The sequence below is a fragment of the Heterodontus francisci genome, chromosome 5 (assembly GCF_036365525.1).
Source record: "Heterodontus francisci isolate sHetFra1 chromosome 5, sHetFra1.hap1, whole genome shotgun sequence".
NCBI classification, from domain to species: Eukaryota; Metazoa; Chordata; class Chondrichthyes; order Heterodontiformes; family Heterodontidae; genus Heterodontus; species Heterodontus francisci.
In genome coordinates, this window is record NC_090375.1 from 2728353 (window position 1) to 2744356 (window position 16004).

The 16004-nt window shown below is 49.1% G+C and overlaps 1 protein-coding gene across 1 annotated transcript in view; it reads left to right on the forward strand.

The window, feature by feature from the left end:
* Positions 1–16004, forward strand: part of LOC137369689 (dynein regulatory complex protein 11-like) — a 486226-nt gene that overhangs the window by 190955 nt on the left and 279267 nt on the right. The window contains exon 5 of the mRNA XM_068031024.1: positions 5150–5221. Coding sequence (XP_067887125.1) covers positions 5150–5221 — 72 coding nt within the window. The remainder of the gene's footprint in view (positions 1–5149; positions 5222–16004) is intronic.

Consider the following 16004-nt stretch of genomic DNA (forward strand, 5'->3'; position numbering starts at 1 on the left):
CAGGCAGCCGCAAACCTGTCGATGAGACTCTGCAGGTACTCTTCAGTGTGAGATGTTAAAGCAGCATCGTCAGCAAAGAGGAGTTCCCTGATGAGGACTTTCCGTACTTTGGACTTCGCTCTTCGACGGGCAAGGTTGAACAACCTGCCCCCTGATCTTGTGTGGAGGAAAGTTCCTTCTTCAGAGGACTTGAACGCATGTGAAAGCAGCAGGGAGAAGAAAATCCCAAAAAGTGTGGGTGCGAGAACACAGCCCTGTTTCATGCCACTCAGGATAGGAAAGGGGTCTGATGAGGAGCCACCATGTTGAATTATGCCTTTCATATTGTCATGGAATGAGGTGATGATACTTAGTAGCTTTGGTGGACATCCGATCTTTTCTAGTAGTCTGAAGAGACCACGTCTGCTGACGAGGTCAAAGGCTTTGGTGAGATCAATGAAAGCAACGTAGAGGGGCATCTGTTGTTCACGGCATTTCTCCTGTATCTGACGAAGGGAGAACAGCATGTCAACGGTCGATCTCTCTGCACGAAAGCCACACTGTGCTTCAGGGTAGACGCGCTCGGCCAGCTTCTGGAGCCTGTTTAGAGCGGCTCGAGCAAAGACTTTCCCCACTATGCTGAGCAGGGAGATTCCACGGTAGTTGTTGCAGTCACCGCGGTCACCTTTGTTTTTATAGAGGGTGATGATATTGGCATCGCGCATGTCCTGGGGTACTGCTCCCTCGTCCCAGCACAGGCAAAGCAGTTCATGTAGTGCTGAAAGTATAGCAGGCTTGGCACTCTTGATTATTTCAGGGGTAATGCCGTCCTTCCCAGGGGCTTTTCCGCTGACTAGAGAATCAATGGCATCACTGAGTTCCGATTTGGTTGGCTGTTGGGAGGGTTTAAACTAGTTTGGCAGGGGGATGGGAACCGGAGCTACGGATCAGTGGATGGGGAAGCTGTTGAACAGGCAGATACCGAGTGCAGAGAGTCTGTGAGGAGGGTTAGACAGTTGACAGGGCAAAGTTGCAGCCAGTATGATGGGTTGAAGTGTGTCTATTTTAACGCAAGAAGTGTCAGGAATAAGGGTGATGAACTTAGAGCATGAATCAATACTTGGAGCTACGATGTTGTGGCCATTACGGAGACTTGGATATCACAGGGGCAGGAATGGATGTTGGATGTTCCGGGGTTTAGATGTTTCAAAAGGAATAGGGAGGGAGGTAAAAGAGGTGGGGGAGTGGCATTGCTAATCAGGGATAGTATCACAGTTGCAGAAAGGGAGGTCGTCGAGGAGGGTTTGTCTACTGAGTCATTATGGGTGGAAGTCAGAAACAGGAAAGGAGCAGTCACTTTGTTGGGAGTTTTCTATAGACCCCCCAATAGTAACAGAGACATGGAGGAACAGATTGGGAGGCAGATTTTGGAAAGGTGCAGAAGTAACAGGGTTGTTGTCATGGGTGACTTCAACTTCCCTAATATTGATTGGAACCTCCTTAGTGTAAATAGTTTGGATGGAGCAGTTTTTTTCAGGTGTGTCCAGGAAGGTTTTCTGACTCAATATGTTGATAGGCCGACTAGAGGGGAGGTTATGTTGGATTTGATGCTTGGCAACGAACCAGGCCAGGTGGCAGATCTCTCAATGGGAGAGCATTTCGGTGATAGTGATGACAACTCCCTGACCTTTACTATAGTCATGGAGAGGGACAGGAGCAGAAGGAATGGGAAAATATTTAATTGGGGGAGGGGGAATTACAATGCTATTAGGCAGGAACTGGGGAGCATAAATTGGGAACAGATGTTCTCAGGGAAATGCACGACAGAAATGTGGAGGTTGTTTAGGGAGCACTTGCTGTGACGGCTGGATAGGTTTGTCCAAATGAGGCATGGAAGGGATGGTAGGGTGAAGGAACCTTGGATGACAAGAGATGTGGAACAGCTAGTCAAGAGGAAGAAGGAAGCTTACTTAAGGTTGAGGAAGCAAGGATCAGACAGGGCTCTAGAGGGTTACAAGGTAGCCAGGAAGGAACTGAAGAATGGACTTAGGAGAGCTAGAAGGGGACATGAAAAAGTCTTGGCGGGTAGGATTAAGGAAAATCCCAAGGCGTTCTACACTTATGTGAGGAACAGGAGGATGGCCAGAGTGAGGGTAGGGCCGATCAGAGATAGTGGAGGGAACTTGTGCCTGGAGTCGGAGGAGGTAGGGGAGGTCCTAAATGAATACTTTGCTTCAGTATTCACTAGTGAGAGGGACCTGGTCGTTTGTGAGGACAGCGTGAAACAGGCTGATATGCTCGAACAGGTTGAGGTTAAGAGGGAGGATGTGCTGGAAATTTTGAATGATATGAGGACAGATAAGTCCCCGGGGCCAGACGGGATATACCCAAGGATATTACGGGAAGAGAGGGAAGAGATTGCCGCGCCTTTGGCATTGATCTTTGCGTCTTCACTGTCCACTGGAGTAGTGCCGGATGATTGAAGGGTGGCAAATGTTGTTCCCTTGTTCAAGAAAGGGAATAGGGATAACCCTGGGAATTATAGACCAGTCAGTCTTACGTCAGTAGTGGGCAAATTATTGGAGAGGATTCTGAGAGACAGGATTTATGATTATTTGGAAAAGCATGGTTTGATTAGAGACAGTCAGCATGGCTTTGTGAGGGGCAGGTCATGCCTCACAAGCCTTATCGAATTCTTTGAAGATGTGACAAAACACGTTGATGAAGGAAGAGCAGTGGATGTGGTGTATATGGATTTTAGTAAGGTTTGATAAGGTTCCCCATGGTAGGCTTATTTAGAAAGTAAGGAGGCATGGGATACAGGGAAAGTTGGCTCTCTGGATGCAGAATTGGCTGGCCCATAGAAGACAGAGGGTGGTAGTAGATGGAAAGTATTCAGCCTGGAGCTCGGTGACCAGTGGTGTTCCGCAGGGATCTGTTCTGGGACCTCTACTCTTGGTGATTTTTATAAATGACTTGGATGAGGAAGTGGAAGGCTGGGTTAGTAAGTTTGCCGATGACACGAAGGTTGCTGGAGTTGTGGATAGTGTGGAAGGCTGTTGTAGGTTGCAACGGGACATTGACAGGATGCAGAGCTGGGCTGAGAAGTGGCAGATGGAGTTCAACCTGGAAAAGTGTGAAGTGATTCATTTTGGAAGGTCGGATTTGAATGCGGAATACAGGCTGAAAGACAGGATTCTTGGGAGTGTGGAGGAACAGAGGGATCTTGGGGTCCATGTCCATAGATCGCTCAAAGTTGCCACCCAAGTTGATGGGGTTGTTAAGAAGGCGTATGGTGTGTTGGCTTTCATTAACAGGGGGATTGAGTTTAAGAGCCGCGAGGTTATGCTGCAGCTCTATAAAGCCCTGGTTCGACCACACTTGGAATATTGTGTTCAGTTCTGGTCGCCTCATTATAGGAAGGATGTGGACACTTTAGAGAGGGTGCAGAGGAGATTCACCAGGATGCTGTCTGGACTGGAGGGCATGTCTTATGAAGAAAGATTGAGGGTGATAGGGCTTTTCTCATTGGAGCGAAGAAGGATGAGAGGTGACTTGATAGAGGGATACAAGATGATGAGAGGCATAGATAGAGTGCATAGCCAGAGACTTTTTCCCAGGGTGGAAAGGGCTATCACCAGGGGGTATAATTTTAAGGTGATTGGAGGAAGGTTTCGGGGAGATGTCAGAGGTAGGTTCTTTACACAGAGAGTTTTGGGTGCGTGGAATGCACTGCCAGCGGTGGTAGTAGAAGCAGATACATTAGAGATATTTAAGCGACTCTTGGATAGGTACATGGATGATAGTAGAATGAAGGGTAGGTAGTTAGTTTGAACTTAGAGTAGGTTAAAGGTTCGGCACAACATCGTGGGCCGAAGGGCCTGTACTGTGCTGTACTGTTCTATGTTCTATGCTCTATTTTCTATGTATGTCCAGCTCATCCATGACTGGCAGTGACTGGGCTGCATTGAGGGTGGTCTCAGTGACAACATTTTCCCTGGAGTACAGTTCTAGGTAGTGTTCCACCCAGCGGTCCATTTGCCTCTGTTGGTCAGTGATCGTGTCCCCTGATTTAGATTTGAGGGGGGCAATCTTCTTGATGGTTGGCCCAAGAGCTCTCTTAATGCCATTATACATTCCTCTGATATTTCCGGTGTCAGAGGCCAGCTGAATACGACTGCATAGGTGTTGCCAGTAGTCATTTGCGCAGCGCCTGGCTGTTCTTTGTGCAGTGCTTCTGGCTGCTTTAAGTGCTACGGATGTAAACTCGCTGGGGGCTTTCTTGTAGTTCAACAGTGCAATGTGCTTAGCGGCTATGACAGGTTCCAGCTCTTCATTATGAGATTGAAACCAGTCTGCATTTCTCTTCACACTTTTGCCGTAGGTGGTCAAAGCTGACTCATAGATGGCGTCTCTGATGTGGGTCCACTTGGTCTCAGCATCCCCTGTAGGAGTGTTTTGGAGAGCTGTTACAAGTGAATTTAGAAATTTTTGTAACAGCTGTGGAAGAGAAATTCTGCTCGTGCTGATGCGCGGGCGGCCCTTCTGCTTGGAATGATGCAGCTTCTTTGGTCTGAGTCTAACCTTGCTGCACACCAGGGAGTGGTCGGTGTCGCAGTCCGCACTGTGGAAGCTGCGTGTGATTTGAACACTGTTTAAGGCGGCTCGCCTTGTGACAATGAGGTCTAGCTGGTGCCAACGACGTGATCTTGGGTGCCTCCATGAAACCTGGTGACAGGGTTTAGTGTGAAAGAATGAGTTGGTGATGCAGAGGTTATGATAGGTACACAACTCAAGCAGTCTCTGCCCATTCTCATTCATCCTTCCAACGCCATAGCGCCCAAGGCAGGAGGGCCATGAGTCATGGTCGGCCCCAACCCTGGCATTAAAGTCCCCCAGCAGCAATAGGTGTTCGGTGTTGGGAATGCTGCTAATGATGTTATGGAGTTACTCGTAGAACTGGTCTTTATCTTCAGGTGGGGAGCAGAGTGTTGGAGCATAGACGCTGAGTAGGTGTACTGGACCAGAGGTGGTGAGCAGTCGGATGGACAGTATGCGTTCCGAGCCATTTGAGGGAGGCTCTATCATGCTGAGCAAGGAGTTTCTGATGGCGAAGCCCACTCCATGCTATCAGGTGATTTATTTCCCTTTATTGTGTTTTTTTTCACAGACTTGGAAAGGTTACAACCAGAGAAAACAAACCACTCGTGAACGCAAGGAAGAATTTGAGTTTATTGGAATGGTGAGTGTGGCAAATCCTGTGTCTGTTTGTGTGTCTGTGAGTTTGTGGCTCTATCTGTGTGAGTGTGTCTGTCTGTGTGTGTTTGCGTGTGTGTCTGTCTGTCTGTCTGTGTGCGGGTGTCTGTGTGCGTGTGTGTGTCTGTGTGTGTGCGTGTGTCTGTGTGCGTGTGTGTCAGTCTGTGTGTGTGTGTGCGTGTGTCATGTGCGTGTGTCTGTCTGTGTGCGTGTGTCTGTGTGCGTGTGTGTCTGCGTGTTTCTGTGTGCGTGTGTCTGTCTGTGTGTGTGCGTGTGTCTGTGTGTGTGTGAGTCTGTCTGTGTGAGTGTGTGTGTGTGTGCGTGTGTCTGTGTGCGTGTGCGTCTGTCTGTCTGTGTGTGTGCGTGTTTCTGTGTGCGTGTGTCTGTCTGTGTGTGTGCGTGTGTCTGTGTGAGTGTGTGTCTGTCTGTCTGTGTGTGTGCGTGTGTCTGTGTGAGTGTGTGTCTGTCTGTCTGTGTGTGTGCGTGTGTCTGTGTGCGTGTGTCTGTGTGAGTGTGTGTCTGTCTGTCTGTGTGAGTGTGTGTCTGTCGGTGTGTGTGCGTGTGTCTGTGTGTGTGTGGGTCTGTCTGTCTGTGTGTGTGCGTGTGTCTGTGTGAGTGTGTGTCTGTCTGTCTGTGTGTGCGCGTGTGTCTGTGTGAATGTGTGTCTGTCTGTGTGTGTGCGCGTGTCTGTGTGAGTGTGTGTCTGTCTGTCTGTGTGCGTGTGTCTGTGTGAGTGTGTGTCTGTCTGTCTGTGTGTGTGTGTCTGTGTGAGTCTGTGTGTGTGTGTGTGTGTGTGTGTGTGTGTGTCTGTGTGAGTGTGTGTCTGTTTGTCTGTCTGTGTGCGTGTGTCTGCGTGAGTGTGTGTCTGTCTGTGTGTGTGCGTGTGTCTGTGTGAGTGTGTGTGTGTCTGTCTGTCTGTGTGCGTGTGTCTGTGTGAGTGTGTGACTGTCTGTGTGAGTGTGTGTCTGTCTGTCTGTGTGCATGTGTCTGTGTGAGTGTGCATCTGTCTGTGTGCGTGTGTCTGTGTGAGTGTGTGTCTGTCTGTCTGTGTGTGTGCGTGTGTCTGTGTGAGTGTGTGTCTGTCTGTCTGTGTGCGTGTGTCTGTGTGAGTGTGTGTCTGTCTGTCTGTCCGTGTGCGTGTGTCTGTGTGTGTGTGTCTGTCTGTCTGTGTGTGTGCATGTGTCTGTGTGAGTGTGTGTCTGTCTGTCTGTGTGTGTGCGTGTGTCTGTGTGAGCGTGTGTGTCTGTCTGTGTGCGTGTGTCTGTGTGTGTGTGTCTGTCTGTCTGTGTGTGTGCGTGTGTCTGTCTGTCTGTGTGTGTGCGTGTGTCTGTGTGAGTGTGTGTCTGTCTGTCTGTGTGCGTGTGTCTGTGTGAGTGTGTGTCCGTCTGTCTGTCTGTGTGAGTGTGTGTCTGTCTGTCTGTGTGCGCGTGTCTGTGTGACTGTGTGTCCGTCTGTCTGTCTGTGTGCGTGTGTCTGCGTGTGTGTCTGTCTGTCTGTGTGTGTGCGCGTGTCTGTGTGAGTGTGTGTCCGTCTGTCTGTCTGTGTGCGTGTGTCTGTGTGAGTGTGTGTCTGTCTGTCTGTGTGCGTGTGTCTGTGTGAGTGTGTGTCTGTCTTTGTGAGTGTGTGTCTGCCTGTCTGTGTGCATGTGTCTGTGTGAGTGTGTGTCTGTCTGTCTGTGTGCGCGTGTCTGTGTGACTGTGTGTCCGTCTGTCTGTCTGTGTGCGTGTGTCTGCGTGTGTGTCTGTCTGTCTGTGTGTGTGCGCGTGTCTGTGTGAGTGTGTGTCCGTCTGTCTGTCTGTGTGCGTGTGTCTGTGTGAGTGTGTGTCTGTCTGTCTGTGTGTGTGCGTGTGTCTGTGTGAGTGTGTGTCTGTCCGTGTGCATGTGTCTGTGTGAGTGTGTCTGTGTGAGTGTGTGTCTGTCTGTGTGCGTGTGTCTGTGTGAGCGTTTGTCTGTCCGTGTGCGTGTGTCTGTGTGAGTGTGTCTGTGTGAGTGTGTGTCTGTCTGTGTGTGTGTGTGCCTGTGTCTGTGTCATTGTGTGTCTGTCTGTCTGTCCGTGTGCGTGTGTCCGTGTGAGTGTGTGTCTGTCTGTCTGTGTGTGTGTGTGTGTCTGTGTGAGTGTGTGTCTGTCTGTCGGTGTGTGTGTGTGTGTCTGTGTGAGTGTGTGTCTGTCTGTCTGTGTGTGTGCGTGTGTCTGTGTGAGTGTGTGTCTGTCTGTCTGTGTGCGTGTGTCCGTGTGAGTGTGTGTCTGTCTGTCTGTGTGTGTGCGTGTGTCTGTGTGAGTGTGTGTCTGTCTGTCTGTCCGTGTGAGTGTGTCTGTGTGAGTGTGTGTCTGTGTGTGTGCTTGTGTCTGTGTGAGTGTGTGTCTGTCTGTCCATGTGCGTGTGTCTGTGTGAGTGTGTGTGTTTCTGTCTGTGTGTGTGCCTGTGTCTGTGTGATTGTGTGTCTGTCTGTCTGTCCGTGTGCGTGTGTCTGTGTGCGTGTGTCTGTGTGAGTGTGTGTGTGTCTGTCTGTGTGCGTGTGTCTGTGTGAGTGTGTGGCTGTGTGTATGCGTGTGTCTGTGTGAGTGTGTGTCTGTCTGTCTGTGTGGGTGCGTGTGTCTGTGTGAGTGTGTGTCTGTCTGTCTGTCTGTGTGTGTGCGTGTGTCTGTGTGAGTGTGTGTCTGTCTGTGTGCGTGTGTCCGTGTGAGTGTGTGTCTGTCTGTCTGTGTGTGTGCGTGTGTCTGTGTGAGTGTGTCTGTGTGAGTGTGTGTCTGTCTGTCTGTGTGCGTGTTTCTGTGTGAGTGTGTGTCTGTCTGTGTGAGTGTGTGTCTGTCTGTCTGTCTGTGTGTGTGTCTGTGTGAGTGTGTGTCTGTCTGTCTGTGTGTGTACGTGTGTCTGTGTGAGTGTGTGTCTGTCTGTCTGTGTGTGTGTGTCTGTGTGAGTGTGTGTCTGTCTGTGTGTGTCTGTGTGAGTGTGTGTCTGTCTGTGTGTGTGCGTGTGTCTGTGTGAGTGTGTGTCTGTCTGTCCATGTGCGTGTGTCTGTGTGCGTGTGTCTGTGTCAGTGTGTGTCTGTCTGTGTGCGTGTGTCTGTGTGAGTGTGTGTGTCTGTCTGTGCGTGTATCTGTGTGAGTGTGTGTGTGTGTGTCTGTCTGTGTGCGTGTATCTGTGTGAGTGTGTGTCTGTCTGTCTGTGTGCGTGTGTCTGTGTGAGTGTGTGTCTGGCTGTGTGCGTGTGTCTGTGTGAGTGTGTGTCTGTCTGTCTGTCTGTGTGCGTGTGTCTGTGTGAGTGTGTGTGTGTCTGTCTGTCTGTGTGCGTGTATCTGTGTGAGTGTGTGTCTGTCTGTCTGTGTGCGTGTGTCTGTGTGAGTGTGTGTCTGGCTGTGTGCGTGTGTCTGTGTGAGTGTGTGTCTGTCTGTCTGTGTGTGTGCGTGTGTCTGTGTGAGTGTGTGTCTGTCTGTCTGTCTGTGTGTGTGCGTGTGTCTGTGTGAGTGTGTGTCTGTCTGTAAGGAACTAGATAATGAAGTCAGCGTGACTAAGGGAAAGAGTAGGCAGGGAGCAGATGATGAACTCAAAGGGACTGGTGTTCTGAGGTGCATTTGTTTTAATGCAAGAAGTGTAGTAGGTAAGGCAGATGAACTTAGGGCTTTGATTAGTACCTGGGAGTATGATGTTATTGCTATGACTGAGAATTGGTTGAGGGAAGGGCATGATTGGCAACTAAATATCCCAGGATATCGATGCTTCAGGCGGAATAGAGAGGGAGGTAAAAGGGGTGGAGGAGTTGCATTACTGGTCAAAGAGGATATCACAGCTGTGCTGAAGGAGGGCACTATGGAGGACTCGAGCAGTGAGGCAATATGGGCAGAACTCAGAAATAGGGAGGGTGCGGTAACAAATGTTGGGGCTGTACTACAGGCCTCCCAACAGCGAGCGTGAGATAGAGGTACAAATATGTAAACAGATTATGGAAAGATGTAGGAGCAACAGGGTGGTGGTGATAGGAGATTTTAATTTTCCCAACATTGACTGGGATTCACTTAGTGTTAGAGGTCTAGATGGAGCAGAATTTGTAAGGAGCATCCAGGAGGGTTTTCTAGAGCAGTATGTAAATAGTCCAACTCGGGAAGGGGCCATACTGGACCTGGTGTTGGGGAATGAGCCCGGCCAGGTGGTTGAAGTTTCAGTAGGGGACTACTTTGGGAATAGTGATCACAATTCCGTAAGTTTTAGAATACTCATGGACAAAGACGAGAGTGGTCCTAAAGGAAGAGTGCTAAATTGGGGGAAGGCCAACTATACCAAAATTCGGCAGGAGCTGGGGAATGTAGATTGGGAGCAGCTGTATGAAGATAAATCTACATTTGATATGTGGGAGGCTTTTAAAGAGAGGTTGATTAGCGTGCAGGAGAGACATGTTCCTGTGAAAATGAGGGGTAGAAATGGCAAGATTAGGGAACCATGGATGACAGGTGAAATTGTGAGACTAGCTAAGAGGAAAAAGGAAGCATACATAAGGTCTAGGCGGCTGAAGAAAGACGAAGCTTTGAAAGAATATCGGGAGTGTAGGACCAATCTGAAACGAGGAATTAAGAGGGCAAAAAGGGGTCATGAAATATCTTTAGCAAACAGGGTTAAGGAAAATCCCAAAGCCTTTTATTCATATATAAGGAGCAAGAGGGTAACTAGAGAAAGGATTGGCCCACTCAAGGACAAAGGAGGAAAGTTATGCGTGGAGTCAGAGAAAATGGGTGAGATTCTAAACGAGTACTTTGCATCGGTATTCACCGCGGAGAGGGACATGACGGATGTTGAGGTTAGGGACAGATGTTTGATTACTGCAGGTCAAGTCGGCATAAGGAGGGAGGAAGTGTTGGGTATTCTAAAAGGCATTAAGGTGGACAAGTCCCCAGGTCCGGATGGGATCTATCCCAGGTTACTGTGGGATGCGAGAGAGGAAATAGTTGGGGCCTTAACAGATATCTTTGCAACGTCCTTAAACACGGGTGAGGTCCCAGAGGACTGGAGAATTGCTAATGTTGTCCCCTTGTTTAAGAAGGGTAGCAGGGATAATCCAGGTAATTATAGACCGGTGAGCCTGACGTCAGTGGCAGGGAAGCTGCTGGAGAAGATACTGAGGGATAGGATCTATTCCCATTTGGAAGAAAATGGGCTTATCAGTGATAGGCAACATGGTTTTGTGCAGGGAAGGTCATGTCTTACCAACTTAATAGAATTCTTTGAGGAAGTGACAAAGTTGATTGATGAGGGAAGGGCTGTAGATGTCATATACATGGACTTCAGTAAGGCGTTTGATAAGGTTCCCCATGGTAGGCTGATGGAGAAAGTGAAGTCGCATGAGGTCCAAGGTGTACTAGCTAGATGGATAAAGAACTGGCTGGGCAACAGGAGACAGAGAGTAGCAGTGGAAGGGAGTTTCTCAAAATGGAGACGTGTGACCAGTGGTGTTCCACAGGGATCCGTGCTGGGACCACTGTTGTTTGTGATATATATTAATGATTTGGAGGAAAGTATAGGTGGTCTGATTAGCAAGTTTGCAGACGACACTAAGATTGGTGGAGTAGCAGATAGTGAAGGGGACTGTCAGAGAATACAGCAGAATATAGATAGACTGGAGAGTTGGGCAGAGAAATGGCAGATGGAATTCAATCAGGGCAAATGCAAGGTGATGCATTTTGGAAGATCCAATTCAAGAGTGAACTATACAGTAAATGGAAAAGTCCTGGGGAAAATTGATGTACAGAGAGATTTGGGTGTTCAGGTCCATTGTTCCCTAAAGGTGGCAACACAGGTCAATAGAGTGGTCAAGAAGGCATACGGCATGCTTTCCTTCATCGGACGGGGTATTGAGTACAAGAGTTGGCAGGTCATGTTACAGTTGTATAAGACTTTGGTTCGGCCACATTTGGAATACTGCGTGCAGTTCTGGTCGCCACATTACCAAAAGGATGTGGATGCTTTGGAGAGGGTGCAGAGGAGGTTCACCAGGATGTTGCCTGGTATGGAGGGCGCAGCTATGAAGAGAGGTTGAGTAGATTAGGATTATTTTCATTAGAAAGACGGAGGTTGAGGGGGGACCTGATTGAGGTGTACAAAATCATGAGAGGTATAGACTGGGTGGATAGCAAGAGGCTTTTTCCCAGAGTGGGGAATTCAATTACTAGAGGACACGATTTCAAAGTGAAAGGGGAAAAGTTTAGGGGGGATATGCGTGGAAAGTTCTTTACGCAGAGGGTGGTGGGTGCATGGAACGCGTTGCCAGCGGAGGTGGTAGACGCAGGCACGATAGCGTCTTTTAAGATGTATCTAGACAGATACATGAATGGGCAGGAAGAAAAGAGATACAGACCCTCAGAAAATAGGCGACATGTTTAGGTAGAGGATCTGGATCGGCGCAGGCTTGGAGGGCCGAAGGGCCTGTTCCTGTGCTGTAATTTTCTTTGTTCTTTGTCTGTGTGCGTGTGTCTGTCTGTCTGTGTGCGTGTGTCTGTGTGAGTGTATGTCTGTCTGTGTGTGTACGTGTGTCTATGTGAGTGTGTGTCTGTCTGTGTGTGTGTGTGCGTGTGTCTGTGTGAGTGTGTGTCTGTCTGTGTGTGTGCGTGTGTCTGTTTGAGTGTGTGTCTGTCTGTCTGTCTGTGTGCGTGTGTCTGTGTGAGTGTGTGTCTGTCTGTCTGTGTGTGTACGTGTGTCTATGTGAGTGTGTGTCTGTCTGTCTGTGTGTGTGTGTCTGTGTGAGTGTGTGTCTGTCTGTGTGTGTGTGTGCGTGTGTCTGTGTGAGTGTGTGTCTGTGTGAGTGTGTGTCTGTCTGTGTGTGTGCGTGTGTCTGTGTGAGTGTGTTTCTGTCTGTGGGTGTGCGTGTTTCTGTGTGAGTGTGTGTCTGTCTGTCTGTGTGTGTGCGTGTGTCTGTGTGAGTGTGTGTCTGTCTGTCTGTGTGCGTGTGTCTGTGTGAGTGTGTGTCTGTCTGTGTGTGTGCGTGTGTCTGTGTGAGTGTGTGTCTGTCTGTCTGTGTGAGTGCATGTGTCTGTGTGAGTGTGTGTCTGTCTGTCTGTGTGCGTGTGTCTGTGTGAATGTGTGTCTGTCTGTCCGTGTGCGTGTGTCTATGTGAGTGTGTGTCTGTCTGTCTGTGTGTGTGCGTGTGTCTGTGTGAGTGTGTGTCTGTCTGTCTGTGTGCGTGTGTCTGTGTGCGTGTGTCTGTCTGTGTGTTTGTCTGTGTGTGTGTGTCTGTCTGTCTGTGTGTGTGCGTGTGTCTGTGTGAATGTCTGTCTGTCTGTCTGTGTGTCTATCTCTGTGTCTGTGTGTGTCTGTCTGTCTGTGTGTGTGCGTGTGTCTGTGTGTGTGCGTGTGTCTGTCTGTCTGTGTGTGTGTGTGTCTGTGTGCGTGTGTCTGTCTGTGTGTCTGTGTGTGTGTCTGTGTGTCTGTCTGTCTGTGTGTGTGCGTGTGTCTGTGTGTGTGTGTGTGTCTGTCTGTGTGTGTGAGTGTGTCTATGTGCGTGTGCGTCTGTCTGTCTGTGTGTGTGCGTGTGTCTGTGTGAGTGTGTGTCTGTCTGTCTATGTGTCTGTGTGTGTGTATGTGTCTGTTTGTATGTGTGTCTGTGTGTGTGTGTCTGTATGTCTGTGTGTGTGCGTGTGTCTGTGTGCGTGTGTCTGTCTGTCTGTGTGAGTGTGTGTCTGTCTGTCTGTGTGTGTCTGTCTGTCTGTGTGTGTGTGTCTGTGTGAGTGTGTGTCTGTCTGTCTGTGTGTGTGCGTGTGTCTGTGTGAGTGTGTGTCTGTCTGTGTGTGTGCGTGTGTCTGTGTGAGTGTGTGTGTGTCTGTCTGTGTGCGTGTCTGTGTGAGTGTGTGTCTGTCTGTCTGTGTGCGTGTGTCTGTGTGAGTGTGTGTCTGTCTGCCTGTGTGTGTGCGTGTGTCTGTGTGAGCGTGTGTCTGTCTGTCTGTGTGCGTGTGTCTGTGTGAGTGTGTGTCTGTCTGTCTGTGTGTGTGTGTCTGTGTGAGTGTGTGTCTGTCTGTGTGCGTGTGTCTGTGTGAATGTGTGTCTGTCTGTTTGTGTGCGTGTGTCTATGTGAGTGTGTGTCTGTCTGTGTGTGTGCGCGTGTGTCTGTGTGAGTGTGTGTCTGTCTGTCTGTGTGCGTGTGTCTGTCTGTGTGTGTGCGTGTGTCTGTGTGAGTGTGTGTCTGTCTGTGTGTCTGTCTGTGTGTCTGTCTGTCTGTGTGTGTGCGTGTGTCTGACTGTGTGTCTGTGTGTGCGTGTGTCTCTCTGTCTGTGTGTGTGTGTGTCTGTGTGCGTGTGTCTGTCTGTGTGTGTGTGCGTGTGTCTGTCTGTGTGTGTGCGTGTGTCTGTGTGTGTGTGTGTGTGTGTCTGTCTGTGTGTGTGCGTGTGTCTATGTGCGTGTGCGTCTGTCTGTCTGTGTGTGTGAGTGCGTGTGTCTGTGTGAGTGTGTGTCTGTCTGTCTGTGTGTGTGTGTGTGTCTGTTTGTCTGTGTGTGTGTGTCTGTATGTCTGTGTGTGTGCGAGTGTCTGTGTGCGTCAGTCTGTCTGTGTGTCTGTGTATGTGCGTGTGTCTGTGTGAGTGTGTCTGTCTGTGTGTGTGTCTGTGTGAGTGTGTGTCTGTCTGTCTGTGTGTGTGCGTGCGTCTGTGTGAGTGTGTGTCTGTCTGTGTGTGTGCGTGTGTCTGTGTGAGTGTGTGTCTGTCTGTCTGTGTGAGTGTGTGTCTGTCTGTGTGTGTGCGTGTGTCTGTGTGAGTGTGTGTCTGTCTGTGGGTGTGCGTGTTTCTGTGTGAGTGTGTGTCTTTCTGTCTGTGTGTGTGCGTGTGTCTGTGTGAGTGTGTGTCTGTCTGTCTGTGTGCGTGTGTCTGTGTGAGTGTGTGTCTGTCTGTGTGTGTGCGTGTGTCTGTGTGAGTGTGTGTCTGTCTGTCTGTGTGTGTGCGTGTGTCTGTGTGAGTGTGTGTCTGTCTGTGTGCGTGTGTCTGTGTGAGTGTGTGTCTGTCTGTCTGTGTGTGTGCGTGTGTCTGTGTGAGCGTGTGTCTGTGTGTGTGTGTGCGTGTGTCTGTGTGAGCGTGTGTCTGTCTGTCTGTGTGCGTGTGTCTGTGTGAGTGTGTGTCGGTCTGTCTGTGTGTTTGTGTCTGTGTGAGTGTGTGTCTGTCTGTGTGCGTGTGTCTGTGTGCCTGTGTCTGTGTGTGTGTGTGTGTGTCTGTCTATGGGTGTGCGTGTGTCCGTGTGAGTATTGTCTGTCTGTCTGTGTGTCTGTGTGTGTGTGTGGCTGTCTGTCTGTGTGTGTGCGTGTGTCTGTCTGTGTGTCTGTGTGTGTGCGTGTGGCTGTCTATGTGTGTGTGTGTGTGTGTCTGTGTGTGTGCGTGTGTCTGTCTGTCTGTGTGTGTGCGTGTGTCTATGTGCGTGTGTGTCTGTGTGTGTGCGTATGTCTGTGTGCGTGTGTCTGTCTGTGTGTATGTGCGTGTGTCTGTGTGCGTGTGTCTGTCTGTGTGTCTGTGTGTATGTGTGTGTCTGTCTGTCTGTCTGTGTGTGTGTGTGTGTCTGTCTGTCTGTGTGTGTGTGTGTGTCTTTGTGCGTGTGTGTCTGTCTGTCTGTGTGAGTTTGTCTGTGTGAGTGTGTCTGTCTGTCTGTGTGTCTGTACACAAGAACATAAGAAATAGGAGCAGGAGTAGGCCATTCAGCCCCTCAAGCCTGCCGCACCATTCAATAAGATCATGGCTGATCTGTCCCAGGCCTCAACTTCTCTTTCGGGCCTGCTCTGCATAACCCTCCACTCCCCAAGATTTCAAAAATCTATCTGCCTCCTCCTTAAATACATTTAGTGATCTGGACTCCACAACTCTCTGAGGTAGAGAATTCCAGAGATTGACCACCCTCTGAGAGAAGAAATTCCTTTGCATCTCAGTTTTAAATGTGTGCCCCCTTATTCTGTAACTATGTCCCCTACTTCGAGATTCCCCCACCAGTGGAAACATCTTCTCAACATCTACCCTGTCAAGCCCCCTTAAAATATTATATGTTCCAATAAGATCACCTCTCATTCTTCTAAACTCCAATGAATAAAGGCCTAACCTGATTAGCCGTTCTTGATAAGACAACCCCTTCATCCCAGGAATCAGCCTAGTGAACCTTTTCTGAACTGCCTTCAATGCTAGAATATTCTTTCTTAAATACGGGGAACAAAACTGTACACAGTACTCCAGGTGTGGCCTCACCAACACCCTGTACAGTTGTAACAAGACTTCCCTATTTTTAAACTCTAACCCCCGAGCAATAAAGGCCAAAATTCCATTTGCCTTCCTAATTACTTGCTGCACCTGCATGCTAACTTTTTGTGTTTCATGTACAAGAACACCCAGATCCCTCTGCACTGCAGTATTTTGTAGTCTTTCTCCATCTAAATAATAATCTGTCTTTTTATTCTTCCTACTAAAGTGAATGACCTCACACTTTCCCACATTGAACACCATCTGCTAAGTTTTTGCCCACTCACTTAACCTATCTATATCCCTTTGCAGATTCTTTGTGTCCTCATCACAACATGCCTTCCCAACTATTTTTGTATCATCAGCAAATTTGCATACACTACACTCTGTCCCTTCCTCCAAGTCATTAACATAGATAGTAAATAGTTGAGGCCCTAGGACCGATCCTTGTGGCATCCCACTGGTTACGGCTTTCCAACCTGAAAAAGACCCATTGATCCCGACTCTCTACATTCTGTGTGTTAGCCAATCCTCAATCCATGCCAACATATTACCCCCAATACCCTGAGCTCCTATTTTGTGCAATA